The 14,927-nt window shown below is 42.6% G+C and overlaps 1 protein-coding gene across 3 annotated transcripts in view; it reads left to right on the top strand.

Moving 5' to 3' along the window:
- Window positions 1–14,927, top strand: part of raraa (retinoic acid receptor, alpha a) — a 187,197-nt gene that overhangs the window by 152,109 nt on the left and 20,161 nt on the right. For all 3 annotated transcript variants that reach the window (XM_028026872.1, XM_028026871.1, XM_028026870.1), the window contains one exon: window positions 14,659–14,807. In XM_028026872.1, the coding sequence (XP_027882673.1) occupies window positions 14,659–14,807 (149 nt within the window). The remainder of the gene's footprint in view (window positions 1–14,658; window positions 14,808–14,927) is intronic.

Genomic DNA, 14,927 nt, shown 5'->3' with positions numbered 1-14,927 from the left:
CCCAACCTTTTTTGGGTGACTGAGAGAAACGGCCCGATGACGAGGTCATTCGCTGAGCACACTTTCTCAGCCAGCCCAAGTCACGCACAGGCCGCTCCAGCGACCTCACCCCTTACTTCCACTGTCACGCTCCCGCTCTGAAGCCAAGGAGATCAAAACCCTCGTAATCTATTCCCCCCGTGATCGAGTATTGTTATCCGCAGAGGAGGAGGAGAAAAAGGAGAACATGCGTTAAGAGGAGTGTTTTAACATGACAAAGCCGTTCTCGGTCAAGCCTCTCTTTTTTGTTGTTTTTCTTACTTCTCTCCTTGTCTTCATGAACCTTTTTCTCCTTTTCCCTTGTTTTCTGCTTTTTTCCCCCTCTTTTAATATCCACCTCCCGCTGCCCCATTGGAAATCCACTTCAGCCCTCCGATGCAAATAGCCCTTTGCCCCCTCCATATTTATGATCCTGCTTCCTCAACTGTTGAATATGCGCTTAAGTACAGAGAGCTTTGAATACTGCCAGTCAGATTGGATTAGTGGGTGTCAATGGGTAGATAACCTCTCTGTTAGAGTGAGTGAAGAGCAAACACTCGAGCATAAGCATTCATGACGGTCCTTTGGCCTTCAAACACTGAGAGGCACTGTGTGTGGCACTCAGCCCAATAAAGATGAATAGGCTCTTGTTAATGTGTATAGGTGTAATTTCAGGGCTGGCAGACTAGCTTGCGAATGAGTAGCATTTTCCAGGATTTTCTTCCCCAGCAATTGTTTTTGAATGCAGAGGCCAGAAATGTGTTCACAATCACTCCGCTAATTGAAATCATCTGTCTTAAATCTCACAACAATAATGTTTTTGAATGACTTACTGTGCTCCGAGCAGGCTGTTCTGCTCCACCACCCACCTCTTTCTGATGACTTTGTCAGATGAATATTTTGGAGGCCTGTTGCGCGCTAAGACTGAATTATATGTTTCTGGTTATGTTGACATGTACTTCCATGAGAAGAAAATGAGTCCAGGCTGATTATGGTTAGACAAAAAAAAGTTGCCTTAAGACGGCTAAGAAGCTTTTACATCACACACAAAGATTGGAACTATCCACAGACTGGTATGTGACCTTCTTCTCAGATGCTTGCTGTGATATTTTTATTCACTGTTTTGTATGTTATTGTATGTCCAAACAACCAAATTTGTATTTTCCTGTAAGCAAGGAAAAAGTGCAGAAGCTATTTTTGAGTCAGTTGATTAGTGGTAGATATCAACTTTAGTGCCATTAGCACATTGTTTATCTGTTTCTACCTTGTCCCCAGAATGTCTCCTTATGCACAAGTGACCAAGTGTTTTCAGTCGGGCAACTCTAGAATGACTTCCCGTGGTACTTATAAATAAAAGTATCAAAATTAGATTCAGGATGTGGAGCTTAAAGCACCCACTACACAGCCAGGACTCATACTAATAGCTTGTACTTCGCTCAGGCTTCCCTTTGACTAGGAAAATTGACTTATTTTAATATGATGGCATCTTGTATAGGATTGTATTTGAAATGTAATCAATTACAAATTTATTGATGGAACTTGACTTAATGCTGTGTTTTGATTGTTGATTCTATATTGCATTGTGTTTCTGTATTTGTAATGATGTAAAGCACTTTGAAATGCCTTGCTGCTGAAATGTGCTATACAAATAAAATTTGATTGATTGATTGATTGATTGATTGTACCAGAGGTATATCACACTCTGGAAGCTAGAGCATATGCTCATCTGATATTTTCAGATGAGCATCCTCATCTGAAAATATCAGATGAGGATGTTTCTGTCTGACTGATGATGTAAACAATTGAAAAGCATGATTCATTTTAGCAGAAAATCACACTTGGCTCTCGTGGCTCCTAATCATTCTCATTCCTGATCAGTTGCTGGAAACGCTCAGGAAGATCTACTCACATTTGGTCTGTTGTTGATTTTTTCTTTTTCTTTTTTTTGCTGGAATGTGGAAACTGGAAGCAGGCAGAGCGGAGTAAATGATGCAGACATTTAGTTTTCTCCCTAGATGCCCCTGTTTCAGAACATTTCGGCATCGTTTCAGGCCTGCAGCAACTTGAATGAAAAGGACTCGGTTTTTGGTGCTCCGGATTTAGTAACTGCTCTTTGCTCTCTACGGACTCCCGATATGCATGAGTGCAAGTTTGTTTATCGTCTGAGAGGACAGAACCAAGCAGTCGGCCACTTTAGCGCAATCATACAGCCGACGGGGAGAAACTCAGCAAAACATTGCAGCTTAATGTTTCATGATGGGGTTTTTTTCTCTGTCTTTTCATTTTTTCCTGTTGAAACTGATACATTTTGAGATTGTTTCATATGTGTGTGTGCTGTTGTCAAGCTCTAAAGACGACCTTAAGAGACATTCCAGTTGTTAGGGTTCTCCAGGAAGGGCGTATCATTTACCTTTAAGAAAGTTGACAAAGGCAGATTGCACTCTGGTTGCACCTTCTCGGTTTCTTTCTCTCTCTCTCTTTTTTTTTTTTTAGTAAGCGGTGAAGCAAACATTGTACACTTTCTTTTTTTCTTGCTTAATCTCTGATTTTGAAATGTTTTTCTCGCATCTGGAGCTCGCCGGTGAACCCTGACCCTCCTTCCTCCACATTTCCCAACCTCTGATTGCTCATCCTGACGGTAAACAACTGATTACTACCAATAAACGTTGTGCCCGGTTGTGAATCCTCCATAATCATTAGAAGTATTTATCAACTCCAGCCTCAGGTTTGGATTCACACACACACACGCTCGCCCTACGTGTTGTGGGTTGACAGCATTACAGGCCCTTTTAAACACCCTTCCATTCCTCCTCCCTCCCTCTGCTCTGTCTGCACTCATCCTGGCACCCTTTGACCGATGAGGGCTGACTTTTGGCCTCTTTTGCCCACCGTCATGTCCCTCACCATCAACTCATGCCAGATATCTCCGGTCACCCCGGGGCATGTGCCAGCTTGCATAGCTCCACTGTCACTCAGCAGGCATTGACAGCTGCTGGGTTAGAGTTGCTCCCTGGTACTTTGCAGGGGGAGAGTTGATGTTGGAGGTCACCCGGTTCTCCCTTCCCCCCCACCAAGATGATATTTTCTCGATCCTCTCGATGCTGTTTTCTTTCCCCGATAGATTCAGAAATAATAGATGTTGAAATGATAGAACTTTTCACATTTTGTAACCTTAAACATACCTTAGTTTTTATGGGCAGATAACATAAATCTAATCTTTTATTTTTCTATCTTCACCCAGACTGTTGCAATAAGCAACCAATTAATCACATGAAAAATTAAAATGAGCTGAATTTCCTTTCTAACGGTCAAGGGGAGTTTTGATTAGACTTTATAATCCATTTTATTTATGATTTCAGTTGTTTGGTTTTTATTTCTTTATTTGTTGTGTTTTATTTCGGATATTTAAAATGTCGTCCAGTTGCGGTGTTAAGTCTTCTTTACAAAATCAAAGTTTTAGTCTTTAAGAGGGGGAACTTGCATTATTATGCCATTATATGGTTTCGCAACTATTACTTGAAAATGGTTGCGAAACAACAATTTTATCATTTATCGCAATTATTCTTGGGACAATTTATCCTTGAGTACAATTTATTGTGACAGACTTTTAATTATCTATTAAATACAACTATCTCTATGGTGAAACATGGCGGTGGCAGCATCATGCTGGGCTTTCCTTCAGTAGGGATGTGGAAGTTCAGTCCTGGAGGAGGATAAATACTTTTCTGTCATCTTACAACCATTTTAAATTCAGACGCCTCCATCCAGTCTGATTTGAAGATATTTTGAAAAGTAGAAATAATAATGATGCTGATGAGGATGAGGTCATACTTCATAAAGGCTTGTAGCTCTGCTTGCATTGAAAGGTAGTCCTGGAAAGTTTTGATGTAATGAGCTAGATGCATATCTCTGCTGGAACTGTTTAGGTTTTCATTTGTGAAATAAATATTCTAACGGTGTTAGAAACTTTTGTGATGGCGTTAACGTCTGTAAATCTTGCGATGATGTCAGTTGCAGTATATTCCTGTTTAATGCTTTCCTCGCTTTCTCATCGCCGCTTGCATCACTTTGTGACCTTTGGCCTTTTTGGCAAATGTCCATTTATTTCTGCTGCCTTGACACTCTGTCCAACTATTGTAACAAAATATAAATATCACAAACGTTAATGACTCTCAGAATACATTAACCAAACAATTATTGCTATAGATTGTGCAAAATATATATAAAAGTATATATATATATATATATATATATATATATATATTTTTTTTTTTTTTTAGAGCCTAGATTTAAACGCATTAATTTTGATTACTTTATTATCTCAAATTTTGTGCGATAAGATTTTTAACTGCATTTCTGTTTACATACAAAGGAATCTTTGTATTTGCGCGTTTCGCACAAACAACATCCGTAAACAGTGGCGGGGGGGATTCTTGAATTGATGTGGCTTGTTTCAATTAAAATGAGATTATTTCTAACTATTATAATTAATCTTGTAGATGCCTTCCTTCCACTGCGTAATTATGCGGTACGTCTTGTTGGCTGTGACGTGACAGCAGGTGCAAGAGTGGAATACTGTTTTTAGCTGTGGTCTGTGTGCTGCAGCTGTCCTCTGGTTTGACAGGAGGCTCCTAATCACCTACAACAGTGGTGGCATGTGGCAGAAGTCGCTATAGTTAACATGAAGTCTTTGCTCAATGTCTGGTCACCTTCGCCATCTGCTCAATCACTCGCCACCGCCCCACCCCCGGCCTCCTCACACCCCCTCAGACTCTAGTTTGTCCACACATGCTCTCTACTCCGTCTCCATTTGCCGTCGAGCCGATGATAGTGAAACCTGGTGTGGTGATGTGTTGGGAGCCCTGGCGGAGTGGGGATTGTCCCGGGGAACACGGCGGCGCTGATGAAAACCAGACCCCCTCCCCACCGCCTCTCAGGACCACGCTGACGCACACGGAGCGCCCGTCACTGAGCACGCTCTAAACCCAGAGGCCTTCATTCGCCTCGCTAGCAGCTAACAAACAACAACAAAAAATCCGCATGACATCCATATATGCTGTTTTGCAAAAAGAAAAAGAAAATGCATCGCTCTGATGTAGAAATGTCGTAAATTTCTCATGTTAAGTACAATCTGGTTTTTCCCTGCGTCTGCTCCAACACAAACACCAGCGTTCCCTGGTGTGGGGGAGAGAGATCATCAGAACAGGCAGGGCTCCGCCTTTCCCTTCGGCCTATGCTCAGGCCCTCGTTTATCACTCACATATGTGTTTTTCTTGCTGTAGCACTATAGATGGGCTAGTTATCTGGCACCAATTTGGAGCACCATCCATCAAGATTTAGACACGGCGGCGAACGGAGCCTTCAAACGCAGGCTGCAACGGCCGTAGCCGCAGCTGTCACTTCACATTTCTGCGCTGCTCGCGAAATTTGAATATCAACAATGTTTGCAACAAAAAAAAAAAAGACAAGAAAAACAACAAGCTGTCATTTTACTGAGACGTCAGCCGTGGCGTGCTCCGTGTCATTTCTTCGTGTCCTGCCTCTCGGTGAAACAACATCGTATAAATATGGAAAATGCTCGCAATAACCTGATTTTTAGACTTTTTATGTAGACGTGCCAGGTTTAAATTATTTCCACAAACATCAGAGATTCTTCATAAATCTCTCTCTCGCCCCTCCTGCGACTCTGACATGTCGGGCTGTACTATCGACATGAAGCAGCTCAGATGGAGCGCTATCAGGCACAGCGATACGAGCTGAGCCTCTGACGGGAGGAGATGATGATGATGACGACGAGCAGCATGCTGAAGGAGCAGTGGAAAGATTCTTTTTTGTAAACTGTGATATCACAGTTTGATTTATTTATTTTTTTGTCTTGCAATAGCATGACGGCTCCAATCTCCTGTTAAGTTGACTAACTTTCGCTGCAGCTAGCGGCTGTTTATCTATCAATCCATCCAATATTAAGACCATGAAATTGGCACATTTTGCCGATTTTACATTCAAGTCTTTTTTTCTACAATATTAAGATGCGCTCAAATTAATTTCATTCTGTTTTTAAATAAGAAAATAAAGTTTTTATGGCTCAAAATGCAATGACAGCACTGCTTTAGTGAAAACATGATGATTTGTAGCGAAGGAAGCATCTGCAGCAAAAAAAAAACAACTTCTGCTTGGCTTCACATCAGTACAGTGTAGGGTTGATAGGTTGACTATTTCTGGATCAATTTATTAATAACTGAATAGAAAAAAGGTTCATGTTAGGAGATTTTTTTTACAGTATTTGAATGGGGTGAAGCTATAATTAGGCAACTTGTTGAGTTTTCGGTAGAGCATATTTACATAAAATTCATATGTTTTTGCAGAGTTTTGGCTTAATTACTCCTCTGAGTATGTTGTTCTTTCAGCAGCTGGTCTTTGTTTTTTGAGCCTGTAGTCTCCGGTTAATGATTAAGCGATTACTACATCAGCTGATGCAGGTTTTCTCTCTAAGCACTAAAACTGTGGATGCATTAAGAAATCAGCAGGTGAGTGAATTTTAGTCACCTTTGCTGCTTTTGGTTGAGTAAGCAATTATCAGTTACTCTCATATACTAACGCTGTTCAGGGCTTTACTAATGTCGCCCTGGGCAACTGCCCAGACCAAGCAGAGAAATCATCTCTCGTCAGGTTGCGGTGGCGGCAGCAGACTTCTGTGTCAAAGTTAGCTACTTTCAGTGCCAGTAAGATGTTCAGAATGACTTCTGTGTAAGAAGTGATTTAAAAGGAAACTGTGTTTTCTGCGACATTTTAAGACGTGTGTGCAGTTCTTACAGGCTGCGAGAGAGATAACAGGAAGGCTGAACAGAATTACAACAAAGTAAGTCTGTTTTATGCTTTGGCACTTGTTGGCTGCAACTTCCTCCCTCCCACACGCAGCGTGATGTCACCGCTGCTCCTAATATGAAGACTTGATGCCCTCTCACTACAGGAAGGCCGGGACTGTAACTATATTCCTAAACGTTTCAGAGTTACAGTTCTAAAAGAGGAATCAGAACCATCAGCAACTCGTTTTAACAATGAGTTGATCACTTTCTTGACTGTGATCAACTCCTTATTAAAACATTTAATTCAACAATTAAATAACGCACAGTGGCTGTAAAAGAAACGTGGTAGAAAAATGATTTTAGACAACAAAAAGTAGTTTTGACACATTTGATGAACAGGAAGGATATGTAGAATATTCAGCATTTGACCTGCTGATCAACAATGGCATCTAAGCGAGGAAAAGTTTCCATATTTAGCCCAGTGGCCGACTGACTGATTCATTCATCTCCGTTTTGCACCCATGCTGGCATTGGAAGCATGCATTGCGAATATGACGGAATTGCTTTTGGCAAAGGAATCAGCGAGGCTCCAGATAATAAAAGGATTTTGGGTTCTTAAGATGCTCAGTGGGAGGAGGCAGGAGATGTCACTGGAAGGCTTAGAGTGGAGCTGCAGGCCGGCCTGGATGAGAGCTGGTAGACTGGATTTGGTTGCAATGAGTAGGTGTGAGGCTCAGTGTCTGCTCCTCTGGCCTGTGGTAACCTCCACTCCTTTCTCTGGTGTGTGTGTGTGTATGTTCACTTGCGCTGCCGTCAGATTTCTCTTTCTATCCCGCCTAATAAGTGTTCACACTCTGTGTTTGAACACAAACACACACCCCAGTGGTGCTGCCCCTCTCACAGCCTGTCAGTATGAGTGAGATCGCCTCACGCCCGCCCCCGCCTCGTGTCGGGACGCCGTGTCGGTAATCAGTGCGAGGGCAGCGAACAAACTCCAGCCGGTTTTTCACCGTGACTTTCTGTCAGAGAATGGCAGGATTTCCCTGGAAGCGAGGAAATGGTCCCATTTCCCCTTTAGGTTATTCAACATTGCTGACAAAGCATGCCACATCCACGTGTGTTTCACATATTCTGGCACACTTCCTATTTTCCTGCATGAAAACATTTGTACAAAGTCTGGACTGTTGCATTCACAGCCCTTTTTTTGTCATGTTACATCCCCAAACGTCAATGTTTTATTGGGATTTTATGTGATTTATGGATTTAGCTCTATCCATTTTCCCACCAACTTACACCAGTTTCCCCATCACTGCTCATCAAAAGCACCCCCACAGGATGATGCTGCCACTACCATGTTTCTCTCTAGAGATGGATTGTGCTTTACATAAAGTCCAAAGTCATCTTTAGAGACATCATTTTCAGATTGGTATTTCTAAAAAAAACATCAAATGTTGAATTGCATGTTTTGTAATTAGGGCCGAGACTTTAACACATTACTGTTGATAAATTAACTAAATAGATTTTAAGACGTTGTTTCTTTTTTGAGCAAATTAATCGCGTTGTGTTTGTTTTTTATTTTCATACAAAAATCCCAAGCTGGAACTTTTGTATTTGCGTGTTTCTTGTAAAGCTGACATACAGGCGACACCCGCTAACAGTGGTAACATCCACTTCTCTTCTCATTTTTGTTTCAAAAGAACTTTGTGGTTAGACGCTGGAGAAGACTGTTGTTGTGTTCAAGTTGTGCTAAAGAGTTACCCTGTGTGAAACTATTCAAGCCTGAAATAGCATCTCCATGCTAAACATGACGTCTCCAATGCTAATGTCAGCGTCCAGAGTCCACATTTGTAAAGACGTATTTTCTCAAAACAGTTCCGTGAATACAATTTTTAAAATGATGCTTATTTTCTCTACGTACAGTTTTCAATTAATTGCGATTAACTCTGTGAACATTTTAATGGAGTCCCACCACTATTATTATTATTATTATTATTATTTCCTTTCAAGTCGCAGTAGTTTCTCATGAGAAACACTGAGTGATTTGGAATCATTTCTTCTGTCTGATATTCTGACCTGTGTGGTTTTGCATGGTGGTCTCTCTCCCCTGACCTCTACGTTAGCCATCCAGTTGCATCATGTCTGGAACTCTCCGCAGACGGCCTGTCTGTAGCATCGTTGTCCCTTTTTGCCTGATTTCTTGGCATATGGAGGAAGCACAAATGCATCTCTATGTGCTCCCCCATGTGCTTAACACATGGTGTGTGTGTGTGTGTGTGTGTGTGTGTGTGTGTGTGTGTGTGTGTGTGTGTGTGTGTGTCCAGTTAACCTAATGGAACCTAGGGAACACAATGGACCACGACTGAGTAGGGATCAGCAAAGTGGAAGACCCTCACCCCCTCGTCCCTGCCGTCTTTATTTTCTCCTGCTCTTTTTGCCACAGTCCAGCCTGCCAGCCCGCTAATGTCGTTAGCTTCCCTCTAATGATGGCAAAATCTCATTAATATGCTTCACAGCCAGGCCCCAGTAACCAGTGGGGATGAAGGTAATCAAATCTCAAAGGACTAACCTAGAGCTGAACCCCGAGAACTGCTGGGCTGCGCCGGGCTGAGACAGTCCAGTGTCTGGAGGCTTGATAATAGCCAGTGGGCTCCAGTGTCTGTGTGGTTCTCCGCCTTTGAAGTGGTGATGTTAGCCAGGCCATCTTCTGTCAGGATTACGGCTCTGAGTAGTTCATCATCGGAACAGATTTCATTTCAGCCTGGTGGTGCTTATTTGTCCGTTTAACTCTAGCCCGGCGCTAATTGCCGACGTGGCTTCAGCCTGGGCGCGCTCGCTGCTCTTTATGTAGAGCAGAGCGAGCTTAAGCAGCATTGCTGGACAACGCTCTAACTTGAACCTAATTAAATCACTGATACTTTGACTCTGGAGCGCGAGAGCGGCTCAGAACACGAGCTGTTAAGACACTTGGGAGCAGATGAATTCCACGCCATCACGTCCAGCTCACTGTACGGGTAAAATCACAAAAACCAAGCTTAAGTATCGGCCCTGATACTGAAAACAATTCTAGACAGGGTATCAGTGACAACGTGCCTGATTTATAAGGACAGATCTATTCAGTCTAACTCTATGCTTTGTGCTCTGAGCGATGTCATGCTTTATTATTTATTTTACATATTTAAAATTCCTTTTGACCATTTGAAAAAAGTTTTGTTGCAGTTTATTTTTTGCACGTTTGACCAAAGCACTCAACCTGTTGTTTTATTCAGTTTATTTGTTTTGCATTTGGATGTTCTACTCCTAATTGTTCTTACTGAACAAATTAAAGTTGTTTTTTCATGTTTGACCAAACTTGTGGTGCTGTTGGTGTATTTGAGTGGGCTGGTGCAAAGTTGACAAATAATTCAGTACATTTGTGTCTGTTTAAAAAAAAAAAAAAAAAGAAATGTTTAAACTCAATTCAGCTGCAGATATCGGTCATTACTAAACTTCTGATATCGGTATCAGAAGTGAAAACAGTGGATCCCTAGTACACAATAACGTCATTAATTCAGCGGCCATTTTCAACTTCTTATTTTGCAGCTTTTTCTGCTTTTTAACCAGTGTATCTGCTCAACAATTAAAGCCACTGTGGCTCACCAACTCAACTTTTACAGTTCCAAGACAGATGGCTGGGGCTTCTTTAGTTTCCACACCACAACATGATGTAAAAGTGAAGGACCAACTTTACCAGATTTTATTGACTCTGCTGCTAAAAGTGTGCAAAAAAGCCTTAAAATAAGTTTTTGGGTTTTTTTTTTGGTGGTGACATAAACTTATGCTGCTCTCCACCAGTCCCACTGTGTTTGTCATAGTTAACGTTGTTTATTACTTTGAAGAATGTCTGAGACAAGCCAGCCTCTGAATCACATTATATTTGAATGCCAGAGAAAGAAGAAGAGATTGATTACTAACAATGTTCCTGGAAACCATCATGAAAGGAAGGCATAGATTTAAAAATAGCTTCAGTTTGATTTAGTTTTGTAGGAATTATTTGAGGAGCCTTTAAAGCATTTAAATGTACTTAAATCAAAAAGTTGGATTCTTAAAAAAATAAAAAATAAATTAAGTTCAGTGAATTAATTAATTTTAAGGATTTTTGTGGGTTAGGGTTAGCAGCTGCACCATATATGGATGCTATCAATCCTCAGCCGTCCAGAGTTCGATTCCCAGCTCTGACCTTTACTGCATGTCTTCCTACCTTCTCTCTCTGCCCCACAAATAAATACCACTGCAGGGTTTACCCCATAAAACCTGCTAAGCCCAGTGGTAGAGGGCGCTAGGGCAGTCATCCAGCAGCCCACCGTGTTTTTGTGTTGAAAAATGTCAAAAGTCACAAAAATGTTGATGTGCATAAACACGCGTCATAATTCTGAAACAATAGCACGTGAGTCCAAAGGTCATTTGCTTGGACAGCTGCCCCAGTTTAATGAGTCAACTATAAACCTAGCTTAATCTGTCTTTACTGTCACTCTTACTGGTGCTTTGAAAAAACTCAATTTAAAATAAACAAACGATCCTCAGACTGGTGGGGTTTAAAGTAAAGCCTGTTGGCCCACCAGGCTTATAATCCACTGGAGAAAATCCTGTCACTAGTACATTTTATTTCTAAAAAGAAATAAATAATTTTTAGGCTTTTTCCATATGTTTAATAAATATTGTGCTGTCAGACATGAGACGTGACCTCATCTGATCAGTCTGGTTTCCAGTCTGTTCTCACTGGTTACGCCTGATTGTCGTTGTGCTGTTTATTCCCAGCGCTGGGACTGGTTTGACAACATGCCGGCCGGCACGCTTTAATCCCGCCTCTGCTCTGATTAATGGTTTATGGTTCACCTTCCAACCAAGAGTCCTCAGCTCCATCATACGGCCATAAGAACCGTCACTCACGGCCCACAGTGAGGCGTTCTTATGGACAAAGGAGAGATGTTTTTCAGTGCGTTTTTTTACTATAGGGAATCTGCATTTCCAGAGGTCGCAGTAAGCTCCTCTGGTAAATCTGAGTGACTTCTTTCAGTTTCTCTGCATCCGATTTCATTTTCACTCTGCAAATGGCACAATAGTCGGGCTTGTGGGCTGCTTGGTGCTGATCAGAGTTAGGGCCAGCGAGGGCAGCCGATGGCCTAAGTAGCCCTGTCCTCGCCGCTCAGACTCTGTGTTTCTGTCCACAGGCCCGCCATTGTTTTTGCTCCATGCCTCGGCTTGACAGGCCTCCAGAAGCCAGCCATTGTATTTAATTACAGGTCGTCGGCCCCCTCACAGACTCTTGTCCTTGTGTCCTAGATTTCCATGGGTGCTCTCATTAAGAGACTGTACATTCAGTTTGTGTGTGTGTGTGTGTGTGTGTGGGTGTGTGTGTGTGAGAGAAAAAAAATAATCACTTCCTTAATTGTCCTGTGAAAACTATACATCTGAGATTTTAGTGTAAATTTCTCTGGCTCCTTAGAATATGTTTTGTTGTTTTTCTTCAGTATTCATGCCCATGAAGCACCTGAAAGCACCACGCCGTAATGAGCCCCCGTCAAGCATGGCGGGACAGCGAAGAGAACTGAATGGATTTCTGATGATGAGAAAATATGCCACGTTATGCAAGCGCTGCCCTGTTTAAGCTTAATTTGCTTGACATGAGCGTAGTGACTGCGTCGCCCAGCGGCATGGCCCACAGCCGCTCCCAATGACCCCTGCGTCAACGGCGAAGTTTCCCTCGCTGCCTCCATCTCATGTCTGCTTCACTTAAAACTGCTGCTCTGCTGTGTTCTGGAGACACTGCAGAAGTTTCTCATTGTCTTTTTGTGTGCTTCTGGTTTTGGCCTTTTTGTTTGGCTCCTCTCCTCTTTCTGACTGGAGAAACTTCTATTGATTTTTTTCCCCTTTACTCCCAGCTGCTATCTGAAACCTGCGGAAGGTGGTACAGAATATCTGGATCTTTCAGTGTTTAAACTCGATGCCACAGTGAAACCCGTTTTGTTTCAGAGCGTTTTCAGAAGAAGACACCGAGCACAAAACTTCCTCCTTCATGAAATGTAACCATTTGGCATCAGATTTCAGCAGTTGTGGGATTTTTCTTTTGTCTTTGGCAAAAGATTACTAGCCATTTCTCCTGCTGCTAGCACAAGACTCCCACGTTTATTTTAGTTGTGTTTATCCAGAATGCTCTGTGCTGTAGTCCACTTCCTGCTTTAGGAACGGTCTCTGGTTCGCTTGGCGTTCATATATGCATTTGAACCGTACCAGAGTTCACTTCAATCAAACCCAGATGTAGGTTTGTAAACATAAAATGCGCATCGGACTTCAATCACACATTTTATGTGTGATTTTTTTTAAATATAACCAATATAATCTGTTGGAATTTTCTTTTTTCTTTCTGTGATAGATTTCAGTTCTGCAATAAGATGCAATGGTACACGTCTTTACCATTGCGTCTTTAGTTAGCATCACTCATTGATGTTGAAATGAAATATGGAGCTTCCTGGAGGTGGGCTTAACTGTACCGACACCAGAAACCCTCTTGGACCTGCTTGATGTGTTTCAGATAACAGACTGCGAACAGGCATCTTACTGTGACTCCAGCTCTAGCCATGGGGCACTTTGTTATATCCCTCTCCCTCTTTCTCGTCTCGCTTTTTTCCAGGAAAAACAACGTTTCCAATGTGTGAATATATTTTTGTATTTATAAGCTGTAATTCTTCCTTTTGTATCTCTTCATCTGGAGCATGAAAGACTAGGTCTACCTCTTGAAACTAATCGTTGCTGGCAGCGAGGGGAATAAAGGAAGTAAATCTTTAGAGCTCCTGTAGACAAAGCCAGCACAGACATGCTAGAGTTTCAAAAGCTGCATAAAAACAAATGTTGTTATGAAGCCGCTTGGCAGAGCTGTACTATTTTAAAGTGTTCAAAGCGTCCAGATCTTAGCTGGTTCCACCCTCCACCCGCTTTCGCCTGACCGAAGCTGGCTTGGCATCAGCACTCGCCAAAGCAGGATTATAGACTTATTTGGTCAAGGGTTGGCTGTTCGTTGTGTGAATGCAGATTTTATAATTGATTTAAGAGCAGTGTTTTGTAACACACTCGCTATTGAGGTCAAAGTCCAACACTTATTACATGAAGACAGGTTTTGTCCTCCATAATCCCAGCGCCACATGTTGTTTGCTTGGCCGGTGTAACCTTGACAGCCACCAAGATGGTTTTTGTTGCACTTGCCGCGCGTGGCACCGGGGCCCCAGTAAAGCAGCACAGCCTCGCAGCGCGCCCTGCTTGCTTTGAACGAGTCCGTCGCAGCCTGCGATCGATCCCACGGTCAGTCCAAACACGCATGCTTTAGAGAAACACAGAATTTTTAAAACGGAGGCAGTATTCCAGGTCTTGTATCAGACAAAGCCAGACTTTGAACCTCTCTGCCAGTGCGGCCGCCTCGTGCTGCTCTCGTACACACAGACGTGTAATATGAGCTCTGAGTGAGATTTCTGCAGTGATTCCTGTCGTCGCTGGTTTGATAAGAGACATTTTTCCGCTGAAAACACCTGATAAGAAGCTCGTCTTTGACTTTAAAACTGCTTTTTCAATGCATGCCTACAAGTTAGCCTGTTGGTGATTTGTATTGGACGTAGCTAAGCATATCTGTTTGCAGGAGGAAAGGGGGGGATTGCTTAAGATCTGCGTCTGGGTGTGCGCTCGTGAGATTGTGTTTATCCCCACTTGTATCGATTAACGCCGAACGTCTGTCAGCGCCGGCCTGATAGTGTTTGCTAACCCCGCTCTCATTGCTCGCTCACATTTTTTCCCCCTCTACTCTCTGCAGCAATAGAGACCCAGAGCACCAGTTCAGAAGAGATAGTGCCAAGCCCACCCTCGCCTCCCCCGCCGCCCCGCGTCTACAAACCCTGCTTTGTGTGCCAGGACAAGTCCTCAGGGTACCACTATGGTGTCAGCGCCTGTGAAGGCTGCAAGGTAAGACTTCCCCCGGCCTTCCTCTGAATCTGCCAAACAAGCAAGATTTTCAGCAATCTCACAGCCTTTGTGTGATTTGCACCACAAAAAAAGCGGATGGGGGAACACACTCCCACCTCC

This window comes from Xiphophorus couchianus, chromosome 9 (assembly GCF_001444195.1).
Source record: "Xiphophorus couchianus chromosome 9, X_couchianus-1.0, whole genome shotgun sequence".
Taxonomy (NCBI): domain Eukaryota; kingdom Metazoa; phylum Chordata; class Actinopteri; order Cyprinodontiformes; family Poeciliidae; genus Xiphophorus; species Xiphophorus couchianus.
Note: the sequence above shows the minus strand (reverse complement) of the source record. Positions and strands in the feature narration are given on the sequence as shown.